This window comes from Triticum aestivum, chromosome 1B (assembly GCF_018294505.1).
Source record: "Triticum aestivum cultivar Chinese Spring chromosome 1B, IWGSC CS RefSeq v2.1, whole genome shotgun sequence".
Lineage (NCBI taxonomy): Eukaryota > Viridiplantae > Streptophyta > Magnoliopsida > Poales > Poaceae > Triticum > Triticum aestivum.
The window spans coordinates 506,823,890-506,843,405 of record NC_057795.1 but is presented as its reverse complement, the minus strand read 5'-3'; the positions used below and the strand labels follow the sequence as shown (position 1 = coordinate 506,843,405).

The following is a 19,516-nucleotide window of genomic DNA, read 5'->3' as shown; positions in this document are numbered from 1 at the left end:
CTGTAAAAATGTAGATTATAGCAACATGAGTACAAAGGTACTCAGCAAGACTTACATCAGATCCTACATACATGCATAGTATCAAGAAGGGTTGGTGGAGTTATTGCAGCAAGCCAGCTTTGACTCTTGGCTAGACTATCCTACGATACTCCAACTTGAAATAGTTTTGCGCACACGAGTCCACTACTCACCACTTCAATACACTACCGAGGATCCACCTCCGTCTTCCTACGGAAGAGCCATCCTCGGCACTCACACTTATCTTGAGGCTTTTAGTAGTTTCCATTTACTTGTCTATGAACTGTATAGGCAACCAAGTAGTCCTTTACCGCGGACGCGGCTATTCGAATAGATCATGATAACCCTGCAGGGGTGTACTTCTTCATACATGTTTCCACCACTTAGCGTCTGCACACGACATGTGCTCGGCAGACTTCAAGCGAAAGCCGACGTGGGTGTAGACCACGACCTACCTAAACACTTAAGCCTCTAGTCCAGGTTTATCGCCTATTCAGGTTCCATCCGCAGGGAGTCCGGCCGAGGTTTCCCATACGGCCCCGAACGATGTGAACAGGGTTCCCGAGATACCTAACGGGTATTCGGTACACCGTGCCACGTACCTACCGCATCACAGCCCACCCCTACGGTCAGCGCTGTCCACGGCCTCCAGTAGGCTACAAACACCAGAAACTACTTGCAACTCCTGGACAGAGAGCTAGGGTGAATAAGAAGTCGAGCGGGGTCATATTTCAGGGCCCAATGCATGGTAGTAGCTGATTCTTAAATCACACATACAGATCTCAGTGCTTAAGGTCGGCTTCAATGAAACAACCCACCATGTACTCCTACATGGCCTCTCATCGATACCTTTACCAAATCGTGTTCACCACACCACTCTCATTACCGACATTAATCATTTCACTCTAGCCCATCACCCAGATGAACCAGACCTGACACGACTCTAAGCATAGCAGGCATAGCAAGGTAGGAACAACACATACATATGGCTCAATCAACTCCTACACATGCTAGTGGGTTTCATCTAGTTACTGTGGCAATGACAGGTCATGCAGAGGAAATGGGTTCAACTACCGTAGCACACAGCAGTTTGAATCGCGTTGTCTTAATGCAGTAAAAGAGAGCAGGAGCGAGAACATGGGATTGTATCGATATGATCAAATGGTTGGTTGCTTGCCTGATGGTTCGATGCACGGATACGGTTCTTCGTTAGGGTAATCACGGTACTCCTCGGGACAGATCCTGTCGCAAAGGACATCGATACACAAGCATCACCAAACAATGTGCAACAATATGATGCATGCATGAAACATGGCAATATGAGTGTGTTGGGCTAATGCAACTAAAGCCAGAAGTGTTTGAACAAATTTGAATCAAAGATTCAAATTCCAAATTCAAATATGGCCTTTTAAAGTGCCTTTTCTTGTTCTGATTAAAACATCAATTTAACTTGTTTGATCATGCATGAAAATAGTACAGATGGATAGATTGGATTTTTCTGATCATTTTTCATATATAATTTGTCCAATTTGGAGTTACAGAATAAAAGTTATGAATTTTTGAAGTTTAAATAATATTCTGGAATTTCCTGATTTAATTTAAATCCAGAAATTCAATTACTGCGTCAGCCTGACGTCACAGTGACGTCAGCAGGTCAACTGGGCTGGCTGAAGTCAAACCTGACGTGTGGGGGCCACACGTCAGTGACAGGGGGGGTTAAACAGATTTAAATTAATTCTAATTACTAATTAGTGGCGCTGGGGCCCACTGTCAGTGTCAGGGGGGGTTGACTAACAGTAGTTAGCGCTAACCTAACCATCTGGCCGACAGGGCCCACGCGTCAGTGACCCTGGGGGGTCAAACCCCAGGTCGGTCAAGTCAAACCCCACCGGCGACATGACGCCGGCGAGATCCGAGACGGCGGCGAGAGTGCTTTTTGCCATTCCGGCGACCAAATGGACGGCGGAAGGCATCTACGTGTTGCTGAGGTTGAGCCGCGTCTATTGGTGGTGGTGGTTGGGCTCGGGGTGGCCGGAGTTGACGGCGGCGAGCTCGGCTGCGGCGGCCGGAGTTCGGGTGCGGTCGGGATCAGTGTTGCAGGGGGTTTGGGGAGGCGTTGGTGCGTTCTACGTGCTCCTGGTGATGTGTGGAGCACGATGGTGTGCTTGGTTGGGCGCTACGGCGACCGTGGCCACGACGGCGACATCGCCGGCGGCGTGGAGCTCTCGGTCGAGGTGGAGCTAGGGCCTAGGGGTCGGGAGAGACCAGGGAAAAGGGGGAAACGCTCCGGGGGCTCACCGCGGTTGCAGTGGGCGTCGAAGCGGGCTCGGGGACGCGCCGGAGACGACGAATTTGACGGCGACGGTGGTCGGAGTCCGAAGAGGGGAACGGCGACGTGGCGGCGATGCAGGGCTTCCGGAGACCCGTGGAGCGGTGGGGAGGAAGAGGGAGTTGTGGCGGAGCTTCTGAGCTTGTCGGGGAAGCGAGGGGTGGTCGGAGACGACTGCTACGGCGAACGGTGGCGACGGTGGTGTTCGGCCGTGTGAGCGAGAGAGCGAGGGAGAGGAAGGAGAGAGCCGGGGAGAGTGAGAGAGAGCAGGGGGGATCGGGACGGGCTGCGGGCGTCGTCCACGCGGCCAGGAGGGCGTCGGCAAGCAGGAGGTGGCCGCGCGGCCGCGCGCGCGCGAGCACGCAGCAGCTTCGGGGCGTGGGGAGGAAGACGACGGGGAGCTACAGTGCTGGGCTGGGTCGGTTGCTGGCTGGGCCGGCCGGCTGGCTGGGCCGCACAGGTAAGTCTTCCCCTTTCTTTTCTGTTTTCTGTTTTTATTTAATATATCTGCAACTTTGTTGAGTTAAATAAAATACCTAGGCAACTCCAAAAATCACCAAACTACTCCTGGCTCATAGTTGGATTATTTCCAACATGAAACATTTTAGTTTGGAGATATTTGAGCATTTAAATATTTTATATTATTTTAAATGCCCAAATTCAAATAGTTATGATTTAATTCAAAACCCTAGGATGGCCTAGGAAAATGTGCACCACTTTTGGCAGAGGTTCTGAACCAAGACAAAAATGATGGGCATTTTAGAAGGGCATTTCAGGTTCATTGAAAATTATTTTAGTAAACCCTAGTTGGTTTCAGAGGGAACTGGGGGTTCTGTCATCCCCATTTCAAGTTTCTGATGAAAGAGTAAACATGATGCAACACTCTAATGCATGACTAGCTAGGGTGTGACAATGAAACAACATGTTGCCATGCTTCCTTGGCCATGGTGGAAGGTCGGAGGTGTGCAATATCTTCAGGAGGAATTGCTTCTTGGAGAATGAAAAGAGCGGACTCATTGAATTGATGGTCCGCTGCTTCTCTAGGAGTGAAGTTGCTTGGGTTGTGCGGGTAGAAACCTTGCTCAATAATTCTCCAAAGATTAGTAGAACTATGATTTAAATGACATTTAAAGCAATACACCCAAGAAGCAAAGTCCTCATTTTTTACAAGCTTAGGACGAGGACCAACATAATTCATATGAGTTGAGGGAACTAGTCCTCCATAAGTAAGTGGAGGTTCAACATGGGCAAAGATGCCACTCCCACTTCTACCACTAGGCATAGGAGCATGCTCACAACTAGCTTCCCCCTTTTTGGAGTTAGCATCCGTCACCTTGTTAGCGGGATCAACCACTTCCAAGGTTCAGTGGATAATTTAACCCCATCAAGGAACTCCTTAAACATGCCTTTAACCTTGGCTGTCATGGAGGTTTTCAATGTGTCCATAGCCATATTGAAGTCCTCATGAGAGATCGAAGATCCTGCATCGGCCACGGAAAAAGTGGGATTCGCACCGGGGTGGTCCTCCACCTCGTTCGTGGTTCAAACATACTCTTCGGACGACAAAGCCCTTATAAAGAGACGAGGCTCTTATACCAATTGAAAGGATCGATATGGTTGACTAGAGGGGGGTGAATAGGCAACTAACAATTTTTAGCTTTTCTTGACCAAATTAAACTTAGCATCAAAGTAGGTTGTCTAGATGTGCACCTAGGTGAACAACCTATACGATGCAACAACAACAAGAACACAAGCAAGCTAGGGAAACAACACAATATAAGCTTACACAAGTAAAGGTAAGAAATAACCAATAGCGGAGCCGTTGGAGACGAGAATGTGTTACCGAAGTTCCTTCCCTTTGAGAGGAAGTACGTCTCCATTGGAGCGGTGTGGAGGCACAATGCTCCCCAAGAAGCCAGTAGGGATACCGTATTCTCCTCACGCCCTCACACAATGCGAGATGTCGTGATTCCACTATTGGTGCCCTTGAAGGCGGCGACCGAACCTTTACAAACAAGGTTGGGGCTATCTCCACAACTTAATTAGAGGCTCCCAACAATACCACGGAGCTTCACCACAATGGAATGTGGCTCCGAGGTGACCTCAACGTCTAGGATGCTCAAACACCCAAGAGTAACAAGATCCGCAAGGGATTAGTGGGGGGAATCAAATTTCTCTTGGTGGCATTGTAGATCGGGGCCTTCTCAACGAATCCCTAAAGAATCAACAAGTTTGATTGGCTAGGGAGAGAGATCGGGTGAAAATGAGCTTTGGAGCAACAATGGAGCTTGGGGAAAAATACGTAGGTCAACTTGGGGAAGAATACCTCCTTTTATAGTGGGGGAATCAATCCAACCATTACCCCCTTTTCAGCCCGCACAGAGCGGTACTACTGCTCAGTGGGGCGGTACTACCGCTGGTGCTAGCGGTACTACCGCGACACCCAGCGGTACTACCGCGGTAGCTAAGAGTAGAGGCCTTAGAGGGGGAACGGGAGGGAGCAAGAGGGTTTGGGCGGCACTACCGTTGCCACTGCCGCTACTACTGCCGCACAACCCGACACGACGAGAGCACCCTCGAATCGAGGCGGTAGAAGTGGCAACCAAGGACGGTACTGCCGCCGATGCACCCAAGCGGTACTACCGCTTGAGGTCCATGGGCACTATTACCGCTCTGGTGGCGGTACTACCGCTAGCTCCTCACATCATTCACTTTGAAGAAATCACAAACTCCAAGGAGAGGAAATGAGCTGGGGGGTCAAAGATGAAGTGTACATGCTGATTCCACCCTATCCTTTCCAATGCGGACCCCCTCTTGATAGTACGGTGTCTCCTACGACTCAAGTCCACCAAAACCGAAACGAAAGTGACTACACCGTCTTTACTTAAAACTCCGAGGGGCAACGAATCGTCTTGTGCCTAGACATGAGATATCTGAAATTCTCAATGCACATGATTAGTCCGCAAAAGCATTCTCAGCAATCACCAAAACCACATAGGGAGAAATATGCCCTTACATCAGCGGCGGCAGCATAATCGACGACAGCGGCGGAAATGACGGACTGCTAGGGTTCATCGCCTCCATCTTCGTCCCTCGGTGAGTTCATCTCCTCCACTTTTTTATCGCTAGGGTTCAATCCGTATCTATTCCTTCTACATGGCATCGAAACCAAGGGGTCTTGAGTTCAAGACCCGACTGGATGAAGATGTGGGCCATCTTATCAAAGTTAGATGGATGAAGTGGCGTTGAGCTTCAAGCGTTCTCTATGACAAGAGAGTGCCGCAAAAGCTGAAAGACAGGTTCTATAGGACAGTGATTCGATCTGTAATGTTGTATGGTGTTGAGTGTTCACTGACTAAAAGGCGAGAAGTTCAACAGTTAGTGTAGCGGAGATGCACATGTTGAGATGGATGTGTGGCCACAAGAAGGGATCGGGTCCAAATTGATGATATACGAGATAGAGTTGGGGTAGTACATACTGTAGAGAAGCTTGTCCAACATTGTTTAAGATGGGTTGTGCATATTCAACGCAGATCTGCAGAAGCTCTAGTGCATAGCGGACGGCTTAAGCGTGTTGATAATGTCAAGAGAGGTCGAGGTAGACCAAACTTGACATGGGAGGAGTCCGTAAAGAATATTTGAAGGACTGGAATATCACCAAAGAACTACCATGAACAGTTGGAAACTAGCTATCCATGTTTCAGCTTGAGTTGGTTGCGAGTCTGATGGGTTCAACTCTAGCCTACCCAACTTGTTTAGGACTAAAGGCTTTGTTGTTGTTGTCATTGAAACAGAAATCAAATATTTCCCTTTTTAGCAAGCATTATTAAGTGTTACACGTGTGTCAAGTTTCGTGACAAAATGCATGATGTGAAAATTCTGGCAAAAAAAAGAGACAAAATAGCAGGTATAAAAAGTTTGAATAGCACACTTTATGTTGTATTGTTATCATTTTATTGTGAAACTTTACACACATGAACAACGGTAGACCATGTTTGTTTGAAAAAAGTTTAAGAAATATTTGACATTTTTTCTCTCAAATCGGTCCATGTGCACCCATGACCACCGTTTTGACCATTTATTTTAACCCAATATCAATTTTTAAGGGTCAATAATCGTCTTGGTTCCATCGAAAGAAAGAAAATTGTGTCTGGTTTTGAAGCTTGGGACCAAAACTAAAGGTAGCAAATACTTCAACTTAAGGACAAAGTATATTGGTTTTCTTTTTTGCGGGTTCAAATGAGCTATAAAGTTTCCCGAATTCTGAATCACGCAGCTGCGCTGGATCGCTGTCTCGAGCGCACAATTCAGTCATCTCGGGCGCACGCGCTACCCGGCAAGTCAGCGACCACTGCTTCGCTATCTTCCTCTAAAAAAGGACTTATCCCGATCTCCTTTTCCGCTTCTCTGGTATAGTCCAAGAGTAGTGAGGTAGCGACGACGAAGAAGGCCGCCGGCGTCGATCCTTGAGAGGTTAATGGGGAGGCGGTAGACCAGAGAGCCTCTGCAGCCAGTCTACCGCGGAGACAGAGTAATTTCCATCTCCCCTACTACCTCTCTTCCTCTCCTCATCTCCTACCCTCTCTTTCTTCCATCGCCTGGGAGGGAGATCGACGAGGTCCTGATCTACCATGGTGGTAGTCACCCGTACCTTCGAGCTTGGCAACCAACCATGGAGGTTCCTCTGCTCCAACCCTAGTACCATGGGGCAAGTCAAGGTAGCCCACCTCCTTCCCTCTCCACCTCTGTTCATTTGGATTTGGCAGCCCTCATGCATCTCGTCATATCCAGCACACACGACAGGGGATCCCTATAGTCATCCTCCTTGCCTGGGAAGGAGGAGATCCATCTGCAAACCGCTCAATTTCTCAACTCACGGCTCAGGTTCATGTGTTGCTACTAGATCCCCAAGTCTGAGATCAGCTTGCTAGATGTGTGTACTAGTTTTGGTTTCTCAAGTAGAAGAACATGTGAGCAAGGAAACTAGATTCGTTTGTGTGTTGCTAAGTCTGAACTAGTTACTCAACTAGAACAAGTTCTTGTTGTTTCTCGAGCGTCTCTGACATGGGGTTAGGTGGATGGATGGATACATATATCTAGCAAATGAACATGTGTTCTGATTAAGTCGATTGATGCAAGGTGTTCATCCTTTTCGTAGGAAGTTGCCTACATAAATAGCACATGTTGGATAACCCTCTGTTTTTGTAGTTGCTCAAGTTTTTAATATGTGTTACCTGGATTTAAACAGAAGTTTCCTTTAATTTTTACTACTATAGGGCCTGGAAACAAGGGGGAGGTGCGGATGTTGTACTCCGTTGAGTGGCTTCTCTTGTGACGGCGTCACACCTGATATGGGGATTGAAGGGGGGTTGGGCAGCATTGGATTCAGAAGGCGACTTTCCACTCCAAGAATAGAATGGTTACTTGGATTTCGTTAAAAGAGTTGCATTTTGTGTGTGTACCGCAGTTGCTTAGTTTTGTTGGGGCAGTTGCTCGGATTCGATTTTGAACATTTTGCTACATTTCTGCCTTTTGTAATGCAGTTGCTTGGTTTTCCTAGGACAATTGCTTCCTTTTTACTAGAATAGTTTTGCATTTTGCGTTTTTTAATTGAGTTGCTTGGATTTTTGCTAGGCTAGATGAGAAGTTGCATGGGGAGGGGGGTCAGATAGTTTTCCACAAAGGTTATTCAAGTTTCTCACACATTTTTCTCCCTAAAGTAGTAGATAATGTAAGTAGTAATGCTATTCCTGGTTGCATGTGTTAGTTAAGAATTTCCCACAGTTGTCCACAATCAACCGTACAGTTGTCCAAAACCATGTATCCAGTTGCCCACAATCAACCATGCACTTGTCTAAAACCATGTATCCAGTTGCCCAATCCTCATGAGCAATAACATTACCAAGACCATAATTTGGCTAATATGCAAAGGTTTTAGATACCTTTCAAGTTTGTGTCATAGAGATGTGTCAAGAATTTATCTCCTCGGGGTGGGATCCCTTTGGTATGATCGTAAATAATTGGCGATAATCATACATGTGAAGCAGGGTGGAGTTGGTCATGGAGACATAACTAAAACCGCGATCCTCCTCCTAGTCCCAGTCGTGCTCCTCCTCCCCCCAGCTACACGGCTATCGCCCCGATCCTCCTCTCGTCGACGCGCTCCATGCGAAGCACAACACCGCCCCCACCCTCCACCCTAAAGTAGATGCTAGGGGAGTTGCTTGATTTTTCTAGGAAAAATGCTTGGTTTTGCTAGGGTAGTTGCTTGTTTTTCTTGCTAGAACAATTTTTGCATTCTGTGTCCTTTTGTAGTTGAGTTGTTTGGATTTTTTCTAGAACAAATGAGAAGTTACAAGGGGGGGGGGGGGGGGGTAAGATAGTTGTCCACAAAGGTTATTCAACTTACTCATATGTTTTCTGCCTAAAATTGACAATCTAAGTAGTAGTGCCAGGGACATCTGCTTGTTTCTGCTACAACAGTTTCCCACTTTTTGTGTTTCTTTGTAATTGAGTTGCTTTGATCTTCTGCTACAACCTACGAGAAGGTGGATGAGAGGGGAGTTGCTTGGTTTTGTTAGGATTTTTTTCATAAAAGTCTATTCAAGTTACTCATACTTTTTTTTCTCTGCCTAAAATAGATGCTAGGGGAGTTGCTTGGTTTTGCTAGGACAACTGCTTGGTTTTGCTAGGGCAATTGCTTGCTTTTTTCCTAGAACAGTTTTGCATTTTGTGTTTTTATATTGAGTTACAAGTAAAAGGGACGCTCAACCTGATGCTTCACAGGGCGGAATGGTGGATCAACAGGAGGTACCCATGGTTTTTTCAGATATTTTTTTGATGAAACGATGAAGATGAAGAAGGAAGGCAACCGGAACGGGCGTAGAGAGGTGGATAGGAAGTAATTCTAAAAACAATATTGTATTAGTAGATTAAGTTGCATCGGAATATATATATGGAGATGGTCAGTTCATATCAACAGTTGCATAAAATTGCCTGGAACACATTTTTGTTTCTTTAAATAGTTGCTCATGAATCACACTACAATTGCCTATGTTAAAGAATATATATACATTAGTGCCACCTATATATGTTGTCTCTACTTGTTGTTTTTGTGGTTATTTTTTTGGACAAGGGTTGCCTGATATTACTGCAAGGAGCTTATGGGGCAACAACCCCTCTCTTAATGCATGACATTAGTTGCTTCAAATTTTACAAGAGTTGTCTGAAATCATAGCAAAGTTGTTGCATGTTTTTTACTTCTGCATAGAGGATGCATGCTATTTTTTACTACAAGGAACTCATATGGGGCAACAGACCTTTTTTACATGCCTGATAGTAGTTGGACTCATTGGATGGTTAAAAGTGTCTAGAGAGGCCGATTTCGATATTTGGGGCATTTTGGTGATCCACGTTGGAGTTTTCTTTATGTTAGGCGATTTAGAGGTGAAAATAGTCAATTGATAGTCATGGTAACCGACTTACAAGGATCCTCCGTTGACAGGTAGTCATACTCGGAAAAATGAGTTGCTTTTCTATAGCCACTAAAGTTGGCTCTCTAGCACAAAAAGTTGCTCAAAAAAAAAGTTCATCGAAACCTATTCATATGGGATTTAGTTTTGAAGAACTCGTCGTGAAAAACCACCGGTGAAAACGGATTTGAATTTTGACATTCTAATCAAAAGTTACAAATTTTTAAAGTTTTTTATCCCCTAATAAATGCAAGTGGGAGCTAGCGCGCGGGAGGTTCTTCCTTTTCTGGGCTGTCCTGACGCGGCGCGGGGTAGGACTTTCCTTTGGGGGAGGGCGCTCGCTGGCCCGAACGGGAGCTCGGGCGCCAGGTAGCCATGTCCATAAAGTTTTTATAGAAGCTCTGGCTTGGATCTGCCTAAAATGAAATGTATGCTATATATACAGTGACAGGATTAGCTACCTAATCAAGGGAGAGCCACGTTGCCTTGAGAGGAGACGGCAACGCCAATTTTTAAATCGGAACGTGATTCCGATGTTCAAACCAAAACGATCCACGCTTGGTTATCACGTGTATGGGATACAAAGACACCCGGAGCATACGTGGCGCTGACGAGCGAATCGGGATGGCAACAAAGATGGTCGATGCGACGAATTTCTCACTCATGATCCAAATTAATGGCATCATAGTACAAAACCAGCAACAGCGGAAGGCGCCACCAACAAAAAATAGTGAAGAAACAATTTGTTACTTCTCCCTCCGTTTAAAAAATGTGTCGCTCGTTTTAGTTGAAAACCGTGAAACGTTTTCTCACCGTGCCAGAAAATGCGAAGAGTTTGTTGGGCGCCACAGAAATGAGGGGCGTGGACCTACCCTAAATGGAAGAGGCCGAGGACACAAAGTGCGTTTCCGGACAAGGGGAGGGCGGAATAATAAATGCTGCTACTGCTAGGACGAGACGAGTCGAGCTCCAGCCCCAGCCTTGGGAAGAGCGGCAAGCAACGGCCAATAAAGACAGAAAAGAATTCAATGAGACCAGGTCTCACGCGAGACTCATCCTGATGAATGACACGTGGCACTCACAAATCACAAAGCATCCTCCACCCCCCACTTAAAATCAAGGGGGGAGAGATTAGATGTTTTATGATTTGTGAATGCCACGTGTCATCTATCAGGACGGGTCTCACCTGCTAACCGTAAGACCTGGTCTCATATAATTTTTTTTTCAATAAAGACAGGCGACGTCGCCTGCACCCGCACAGCACAGCAAAGGCGCGCAGTTCTCCAGCCTGGACTGGTCCTCCCTCACACGCACGCACACGGCCGAAGCTCTCAGCTCGTCCTCCCCTCTCTCTGCGCCCTCTGTCTCTCCCCCTAGCACGCGGAGAGGCGGGAGAGAGAAAGCGAGAGGCGACTAGGCGAGGGAGGTGGGGGATCATCAGGAGGCTTTTGTTTGGTCGAGAGACCACAAACTCCACCACGGCCCAATCACCGAACCTCTGCCTTCTTTAAGCGCGCTCCCCTCCCCTCCCCTCCCCTCCCACGGTGGAGGCCGAATCACCTCCTCTCTGCCTCCCTCGACCCACTTTGGCATCTGCCGGACCGGGATCGATACCGCCGCCACGCATAAATACCGCCTCCCCTGCCACTGCCACTCCCCCTCTCCTCTCCTCTCCTCCGCGCCCCGACTACTCCCTCTCTTCCGTGGCTTTGCCTGAGAAACGCGGGTGGAATCTTGGTCGGCTGAGCCTGAGAGAGATGATGAAGCAGGAGTCGTGGATGGAGGTGCTGCCGGTGCCGCCGGCGCCCTACTTCGCCGGCCAGGCAGGCGGCTGGTTTTTGCAGGACCAGCGGGGCGGCGGCGGCGGCGGGGCGTGGTCGCCGGCAGAGAACAAGCTGTTTGAGGAGGCGCTCGCGCGTGTCGACGGGGACGCGCCGGACCGGTGGGAGCGGGTGGCGGCGCTGCTTCCCGGCAAGACGGTGGCCGACGTCATGAGGCAGTACGACGACCTCGAGAACGACGTCTGCTTCATCGAGGCGGGCCTCGTCCCCTTCCCCCACTACAACGCCAACGCCGGCGGCGCCGGCTCCCCGGCCTCCGAGTTCACCCTGGACTGGGACGGCGGCGGCGACCTGGCGTTCAAGCGCTCCTGCTACATGGCGGCCGGCAACGGCAAGCGCGGGCGCGGCTCGGACCAGGAGCGCAAGAAGGGCGTGCCCTGGACAGAGGAGGAGCACAAGTAAGCCCCTCCCGATTACTTAACCCACACATGTACGGCTTCAAATCTCGTTGCGCGTGTCGTTGATCGGTGGGACGAACTCCTGTTTGCCGTAGGCTGTTCTTGATGGGCCTGAAGAAGTACGGGCGAGGGGACTGGCGGAACATCTCGCGCAACTACGTGACCAGCCGGACGCCGACGCAGGTGGCCAGCCACGCGCAGAAGTACTTCATCCGGCTCAACTCCGGCGGCAAGGACAAGCGCCGCTCCAGCATCCACGACATCACCACCGTCAACATTCCCGACGACGACCACGCCAGCAACACCAACCCCTCGCCGTCGCCGCCCTCCGCGCTCACCGCCACCTCCTCCCCCCCGGAGCAGTTCGGCGCGCTCGTGGACAGCAAGCCGCCTCCTCTCGGCGGGCACCACCACTTCATGCCCCATCTCTACGGCAGCGTGAAACTGGAGGCCAGCAATAACGGCTACCACGGCGACTCTGTTCTGATGCAGATGCAATGCGGCCAGCTCCAGCCTCTCGGTTGACCAGCGGTTCCTTGGAGCAGCAGCAGCCCAGCCGCCATCGGAGAAAGCTGCCTCGTCGTCGGGCGTGCACGAGGAAGGAGAACCACCCAGCGTCGCACGTGCTCTTGGTCCCAGATCATCCATGCAGGAACACACTGGACGGACGGACGGACGGAGAGGGAGCACGAGATGAGGATGAGCGGCAAGGCAGCAGGATGGATACGGCATTTCTTCTGTGTACATAACGCCACGCCCACGGTGAAATAATTAGCAATATTCCTCTCTATTATTTGCTAGGACGTCCTATTTGCTACTCCCGAGCCATGGGAGACGCACTGGGAGCACTTGAGTTTGGGAAGCACACTAGCACAGGAGTACTGTACTACTAGCTAGACGCTGTGATTACACCTGCCCGAGTTTTTCTTTTTTATTTACTGTACTTTTGATGTATTTGGTCAGCTAGTTAGTGTCATGCATGTGGTAGTATTTGGACAGCAGCAGCATACCGTATGGTGTTCTTCTTTTCCCTTGTTGTAACGTGTTGATCTTTTGATTTGGGGGTATTAGCATTGCTCACCCTCTCATTGACCCCTGCTATATTAGTTAACTAGATCATTGATGGCGCGCACTGCTGCGCCCGTCTATTTTGACTTATATTTGCTATACTACGAAGTAATTGGTATACATTTGTTTGAAGTATTGTGTTTTCTTCTGGCTTTTGGTTATTTCCTCCGGCAACCTGGAGTTATGAAAAAATGCCAAAATTTTACAAGGCTTTGTGAATTTAACCTTTAGTTTTTTTTGAATAAATTTAACCTTTAGTTGAATGAATTTCTGATATTAATACACGTGCACGATCGGCACGGCACTTATACCGAATGACTCCAGTATTTCCATCAATAATGCCACTTGTCATTTTGTTATATTTCTATACCTTAGTTTTCTTCACGGTATGATTATTACTTCCTCCGTTCCTAAATATTTGTCTTTTTAGATATTTCAAATGGATTAGTACATACGGATGTATATAGATATATTTTAGAGTGTATATTCACTCATTTTGCTCCTTATGTAGTTACTTGTTCAAATCTCTAGAAAGACAAATATTTAAGAACGGAGTGAGTAGAATTTAGATGTTGATGTCCAACCTTTCCATAAACCAATATCCTATATGCACACATGCCTAGAGGATATTTTTTATTTTGTTTTTGGCATTGGAGAGCAAATCTGAACTGAAGGCCTGTACTATCTTGATGTTCACTTGTTGTACGTATATGGTTGAGAGGCATCAGGAAATACATACTCCCTCCGTCCGGAAATACTTGTCGGAGAAATGGATGTACCTAGATGTATTTTAGTTCTAGATACATTCATTTTTATTCATTTCTGTGACAAGTAATTTGGGATGAAGGGAGTACAAGTTATGCTACGCTAACGCTACACCATCTAGTGCCAACATGGTCCAGATGGTTATCGTTTTCCCTAGGCGGTTGTCATGGGAGAGACATGGACCAAGCATCGTTGTGAAGCAGAGCAAGCAAACACTGCTTCTGCCTGAGGCTGGAACAGATGGAGGCTGCCTGAGGTTAGGAGAGTTGCACATGCTTCCTAACACAAAGGAGGACTGTATTAGCAGTTGAGGGGAACCAAATTTAGGACATTAAATTGGCTATCATTGCAAATTAAAGTTTAGCAAGAAAAATGTTTGGAGTATCAGTTGGATATTATCTGTGAGCATCAATAAGGTTTGGTAACCATTTGGAGTATAAGGCTGGGAATCAGATTTTATGTCAAAGAAACTCTACAAATTGTTCCAAACAATTGAATCCATTGCCCATAATCACAACTAAAATGATGCGAGTTCTGCAGTTTTAATTCAAAAAATGATTACTTCACCACAACATAATTCTTTTGTTTGGAAGATATCATGTCGTAACACTAACCATTTAGTATCCAGAATTCAGCAAAATTACCTACAGTGAATCGTTGGTATTTACCTACATGTTCCGTTGCAGTTGCAGTCTTTGTCAACTAACCAATATACTCTACCAGCTGCCTGACCTCACCGTGCGTTGGCGCACACGCCGTCGAGCACATCCTAATCAAGTGAGATGACGCAAATAAAGAACGAATCACTGCAATGCAATGTGGACCTCTGGAATAAACTAAAGTGGATTGGCCTTGCCGAGCAGCCGAAGCAAACAAGCCAATCCCTCAGGCAAACATTGGTTTCAGGAACCAAATCGATTAGAGGGGGAGTGGAAAAAATGCCAACCTGCAGAAGGGATGGGGATGGGAACATATGAAGCAAGACATGAGGGCGAGGAGTTCTGAGGCGGCCAGATGTGGCCGGCGGCGGGAGTGGGGCGCGAAGGGAAGGGCATCATCCTCCCGCGCCTCCGCTCGAGCGCCTCGGCTGGATCCCGCGCCTCCACTCGATCGACACAAACCGCCCGCCCCTCTGTATCCCGCGTCGCATCCTCTGTATCGAGCGCCGCTGCGCCTAGGCTCGACCCGGATCCTGCGCCCGCAACTCCGGTCGATCCCTCTCCTCTGTATCTGCATCGCCTCTGGCAGATCCTCTCCTCTGCATCCCACGTCGTTCTGGAAAAAAGAAAACCAGCGCACGAATCAGATTTCTTATGGGCTGGCCGAACAGGCCCAGTTGACCAGATTTCTTCGTTTCGGCTGCGGGAGTAGCAGCCCATTAGGACAGCTGGGCCACTGCATAACACATGCGGGACAGATGCCTGTTTACACGAGATCAGACGGCCAGAAACATCCGGATCGCGAAAACGGACGGCCGAAAACCCAAATCGCTGTGAGGACTCGCTTTAGGTGCGGTTATACTGTCCTTAATAATGATGAACTTGATGCCGATGATGATTATTATTAGTGTGGTTTTCTTCAGCTCTTTCCTGTCGTTTTTGAGGGAGCGAGGCCTGAGGCGGATCAATATCGTAGGGCTCTCCATGTTTATTGGCTCCTCTTCGGCTGGAAATTTCAAGCTTGAAGCATTCCATCGTGCGTGCTAGTAGTAATACTGCCACTAGTCCACTACACAAAATGGGAGTTTGTTTAAGACTTAGTCGTGTCAGAGATCGGGATCGGGACTAAACAACGCTCGTGCTCGGCCCTCGAGGAGCCGAGCCGAGCGATTCCTCTCGGCCAACCGGAGGAGGAGAAGGGCTTTTTGCTGCTGGTTTTGCTTAGCTGAGACGGAGGTTGCAACCGATGCTGACGGTGGTGTGGCTGGCACGCGGGCCACACCTACTAGTAGCACGGGATGAGTTGAAGGTCCACCCAGCCCAAGGACCAGGAGCAGCAGCAGAGCGGGGATCGACTCGTCCTCCTCCGTGCGGGAAGTCCACGGAGACGCACCGATCATCTTAAGGAGCACAAAAGTTGCTCGGAATCCGGATCGGATCCATTTCGTTTTCGCACAGGAACAGACATTCCCGCGGATCCACTTGGAAAGACCCGCCGGTGGCTCACGCACGCCCTTCCGGCGCTTCAGTGGCCGCGGTATCTCCTCGTCCTCGGCGATGCACAAGCGCAAGTGTGCAAACAAGAATGTTCTCACCACCCTAGCTATCCTGTCTACGCTTCGTCTTCTTTTTCGCGGAATGTGTACGTTTCTTCTTCGCCATAGAGCAAGAGTCGGCGTCGGTGACATTCGGGCATCGTGACATATAGGTTTTCTTTTCTTTCGTTAAGGGGGTTGGAACCCCGGCGTCTGCATCAACTTATGCACACAACGATTTACGAGGGATAGAGCCAAGGGTATCCTCCATTTTTTTAGAACAACCAAGTGGGTAAAATTGGCAAAGACACCCTTCTAATTCCCTAAAAAATTGCCCCTTCATGGTTCTTGGCTCCGTCCTTGGGACTTAAAGCTACATGAGTTTATTTTGCATCGGGCAGCTGGTTCTTGCAGGATGAGCGGAGCGGCAGCAGGGCGTGGTCGCTGGAGGAAAACAAGATGTTCAAGGAGGCTCTCGTGCGGGTCGACGGTGATGTGGCGGACCGGTGGGAGCTGGTGGCGTCGCTGCCGTCCGGCAAGACAGTCGCCAACGTCATGTTGCACTACGAGGACCTGGAGATTGATGTCTGCTTCATTGAGGCGGAGCTCGTCCCCTTCCCCCACTACAACGCCGACGATAGCTCCTCGGCCTTTTGAAAAGTAGGGTGGAACCTCCGCATCCGCATCAGCTTATGCAGATAGAGCGAGGGGGCCATTGCCCCCCTCCCCAGACTCAAGGGGGTAAACTTGCAAAGATGCCCTTCCAATTCTTGAAAAAATTGCCCCCTTCATGATTCCTCACTCCGTCCCTGAGATTTACAACTAATGTTGACTTCTAATGTGGGATTTGTTGCTTCTTCCATTGGTTCTGTTGCTTCTGACTCGGCTCTAGCAAAAACAATTATGTCAGTCCCGTCACATAAACCATTATTAATACTCCTTCCAGTGGTCGTGGGATGCCTTCTTTCGTACGGGAGCCGTTTTTATCTAGCTAGCATAGCATGAAACGAACAAGTGGGGCGTTTTGTTAACCGGCCTCCATGGAGCCTTTTATTTTTCTAAAATTCAGAACTTTTTGTTTCAAATAAATCTGAAAAAAAACGTAGGTATACAAGGATGAAATGTACATGTTCATCAAAAATTCATGATGAAATACCTTGAAACGTGGCTTGTATAGAAAAACAAATTCATGGACTCTGAGGATGAATAGTATCATATGCTGAAAAGTCTCATATATATTTTCTTTTGCACAACCCTCATTTTGACGTATTTCGTCTTGTAAAATCTACACGCATGTACATAGTACCTCCATGTATATCTGTAAATTTTGTCAGAATTTTCTGATACGTATAAATATGATTTTAAAAAAAATTGGATTTTGCAAACGGAGGCGTCCACGGAGCTCGGCCTGCAAAAGCAATTCTCGGGAAGGATTTGCCTAAAATTTAGTTTGACGTACGTAAAGCGTGTTTGCAAAGCACACGTAAATCCCATGGAGCGGTTTGTGTCTGTCTAGTTAACTGCGAACCGTCTGATCCTGCTCTGCTTTAATCCTCCAGTCCTACGCCGTCACTGTTGCGATGCTCATTACCCCACCACCACCACTGTGGCACAGTACGTGTAGCCTAGCTAGCTTAGCTAGCGAGCATCGGCTCCAGCCCATGCAATCACTCCAGGACAGTTGCCACGAGCGCAACTTGCAGCGCAAGTGGGCGGGCGGGAAGATGCATGCAATCCAACGCAAGCAAAGTGGGCGCGGCCTTTCCTTTCCTTTCGCTTTGCCCGCCTCCTCCCCCCTTTTCCTCTGTCCCTGGGGAGCATACAATACGGCGGAGGACGGGAGTGGCGGTGAGTGTGGTCGGCGTTGCCGGGCCGCCATTGGCCGGAGCTGGAGTCCGCGGCCGCGTCGACAGTTCCACGCCCGGCCGCTTTCGCCTTTCGGGAAGGGAGGAGGGGCCGGCCGCATCGTGTGTCGGCGTCCTCGCGGGGCCTTTTGCGCGCACCGGTATTCAGATTCCTGGGGCGCGCGCTGCAACTGGGCGTATAATTGAGCCGCCGGGGACTACCGGACTGGAGGCGGAGAGCGCCGCTGCGTCCGCCTGCACCCCGAGATTCGAGATTCCGTCTCCGCCCCCCTCCTTTCCCGCGCCCGGACCACCCGCACCCACGGAGAGAGATTTGCTGCCCCCGATACTGCGAAAGCAGCGAAAAGATGCACCAGCGGCAGTTGACACGCAGAATTCCCACAGGTTCCTCTGCAAAAATAAAATAAAATTGAACACACGAGTTAGCAGCATATTAAGACTCCGCGTCAGCGTGCACCACAATGGTACCGAAGCACTAGGATCACTAGGATCCGTTGGCCCGGGCCACTTATCAGTCGGCGTTATCAAATTCGACGAGCATGTTTATTTATGCACTACTAGTAGTAGCTTGTTCGTTTGCTTAAAGAAGTTGTGGCAATGCTTTTGGCGCGCATCTTTTCGCCGGTCTACTTCAGCTTGGCACGCTCTCGCATATAGAAAGGGTGGCCACCCGCTTTGTTTTCCAAAATGAAGGGAAAGGCGCAAGTATCCATTGCTAGATTCGGTAGAAAGAGCCTGCTAGCAGGAGTATGATCATCAGCCCTAAGTTAAGTAGGTCGAGCTAACCCCGCACTCGGAGCGAGCGAAAGCTCAGTCAGGTTTGTGGCGTAATTGACACTTGACATGCATGCCCGCATCGCTGCGCAGGCAGTAAAGAAATGCGCTCCCAAACCGACCACCCTAGGCAACGCTAGTGGCGAACGGAATTATTGGTGAACGTAATGACTGGGCACGGCAGGTGCAGTTTCCCGGCAGGGGGCCGTGAGTAGTTTAACCCCCACCACCCATCAGAATACTCGCGTGCGCGCAGCCATGCCGTTTAGCAATGCTAGTAATTAGCTGCTGCTGGGAAGCCATAGACTGGTCAAGATCAGCTGCTGAGTTGAGTCAGATGGGAACCCGGCAACAACCGATCTCGCTGAGGCGACGTCATGGAACGGGATGCCCGGGCCACAGCCGGAGGGGCATCGTTATCGCCGCGCAGCCCCGCCGGGCGCCCAGTGGCTAATAAACTCCGTCAGAGCACAGCAGACCAACCGGGCCGGGCTGCAAACCAACTGACGAGCACCTGCCGACCGGCCGGCGTTGCTCCTCCGGCTACGTGCCGCCACCACTGACTCGTTGGAATCAGCAGCAGGTAGCCAGCCATGCATCACCGTTGGTGACCGACCGCTCTTCCAACTCCAACTGCAACCGTTCAACACATAATATGTGCAGTACCAGAAGTAGTAGAGTGACATCGACGTGTAACTCGGTATTTTGAGTACGTATCCGCTCCCGTAGAAAGAAACACGGCCGGTATGCCTTGCCGGACCGCACGGCACGGATGTGTCACGTGTTCAGATG

General features: G+C 49.1%; 1 protein-coding gene and 1 long non-coding RNA gene across 2 annotated transcripts; one reads left to right on the top strand and one right to left on the bottom strand.

The window, feature by feature from the left end:
• Positions 1 to 11,131: 11,131 nt before the first annotated feature.
• On the top strand, positions 11,132 to 13,142 carry LOC100873117 (transcription factor DIVARICATA). The gene is made up of 2 exons (XM_044554538.1): positions 11,132 to 12,058; positions 12,154 to 13,142. The coding sequence occupies exons 1-2, from the start codon at positions 11,577 to 11,579 to the stop codon at positions 12,581 to 12,583; spliced, it is 912 nt and encodes a 303-aa protein (XP_044410473.1). The 5' UTR covers positions 11,132 to 11,576; the 3' UTR covers positions 12,584 to 13,142.
• A 556-nt stretch (positions 13,143 to 13,698) lies between these two features.
• Positions 13,699 to 15,346, bottom strand: LOC123135460 (uncharacterized). Its single transcript, XR_006466014.1, has 3 exons — positions 14,838 to 15,346; positions 14,560 to 14,660; positions 13,699 to 14,170 (listed from the first exon to the last, which is right to left on the bottom strand). It is a non-coding gene; the product is annotated as an uncharacterized lncRNA (long non-coding RNA).
• Between the last annotated feature and the right edge of the window lie 4,170 nt (positions 15,347 to 19,516).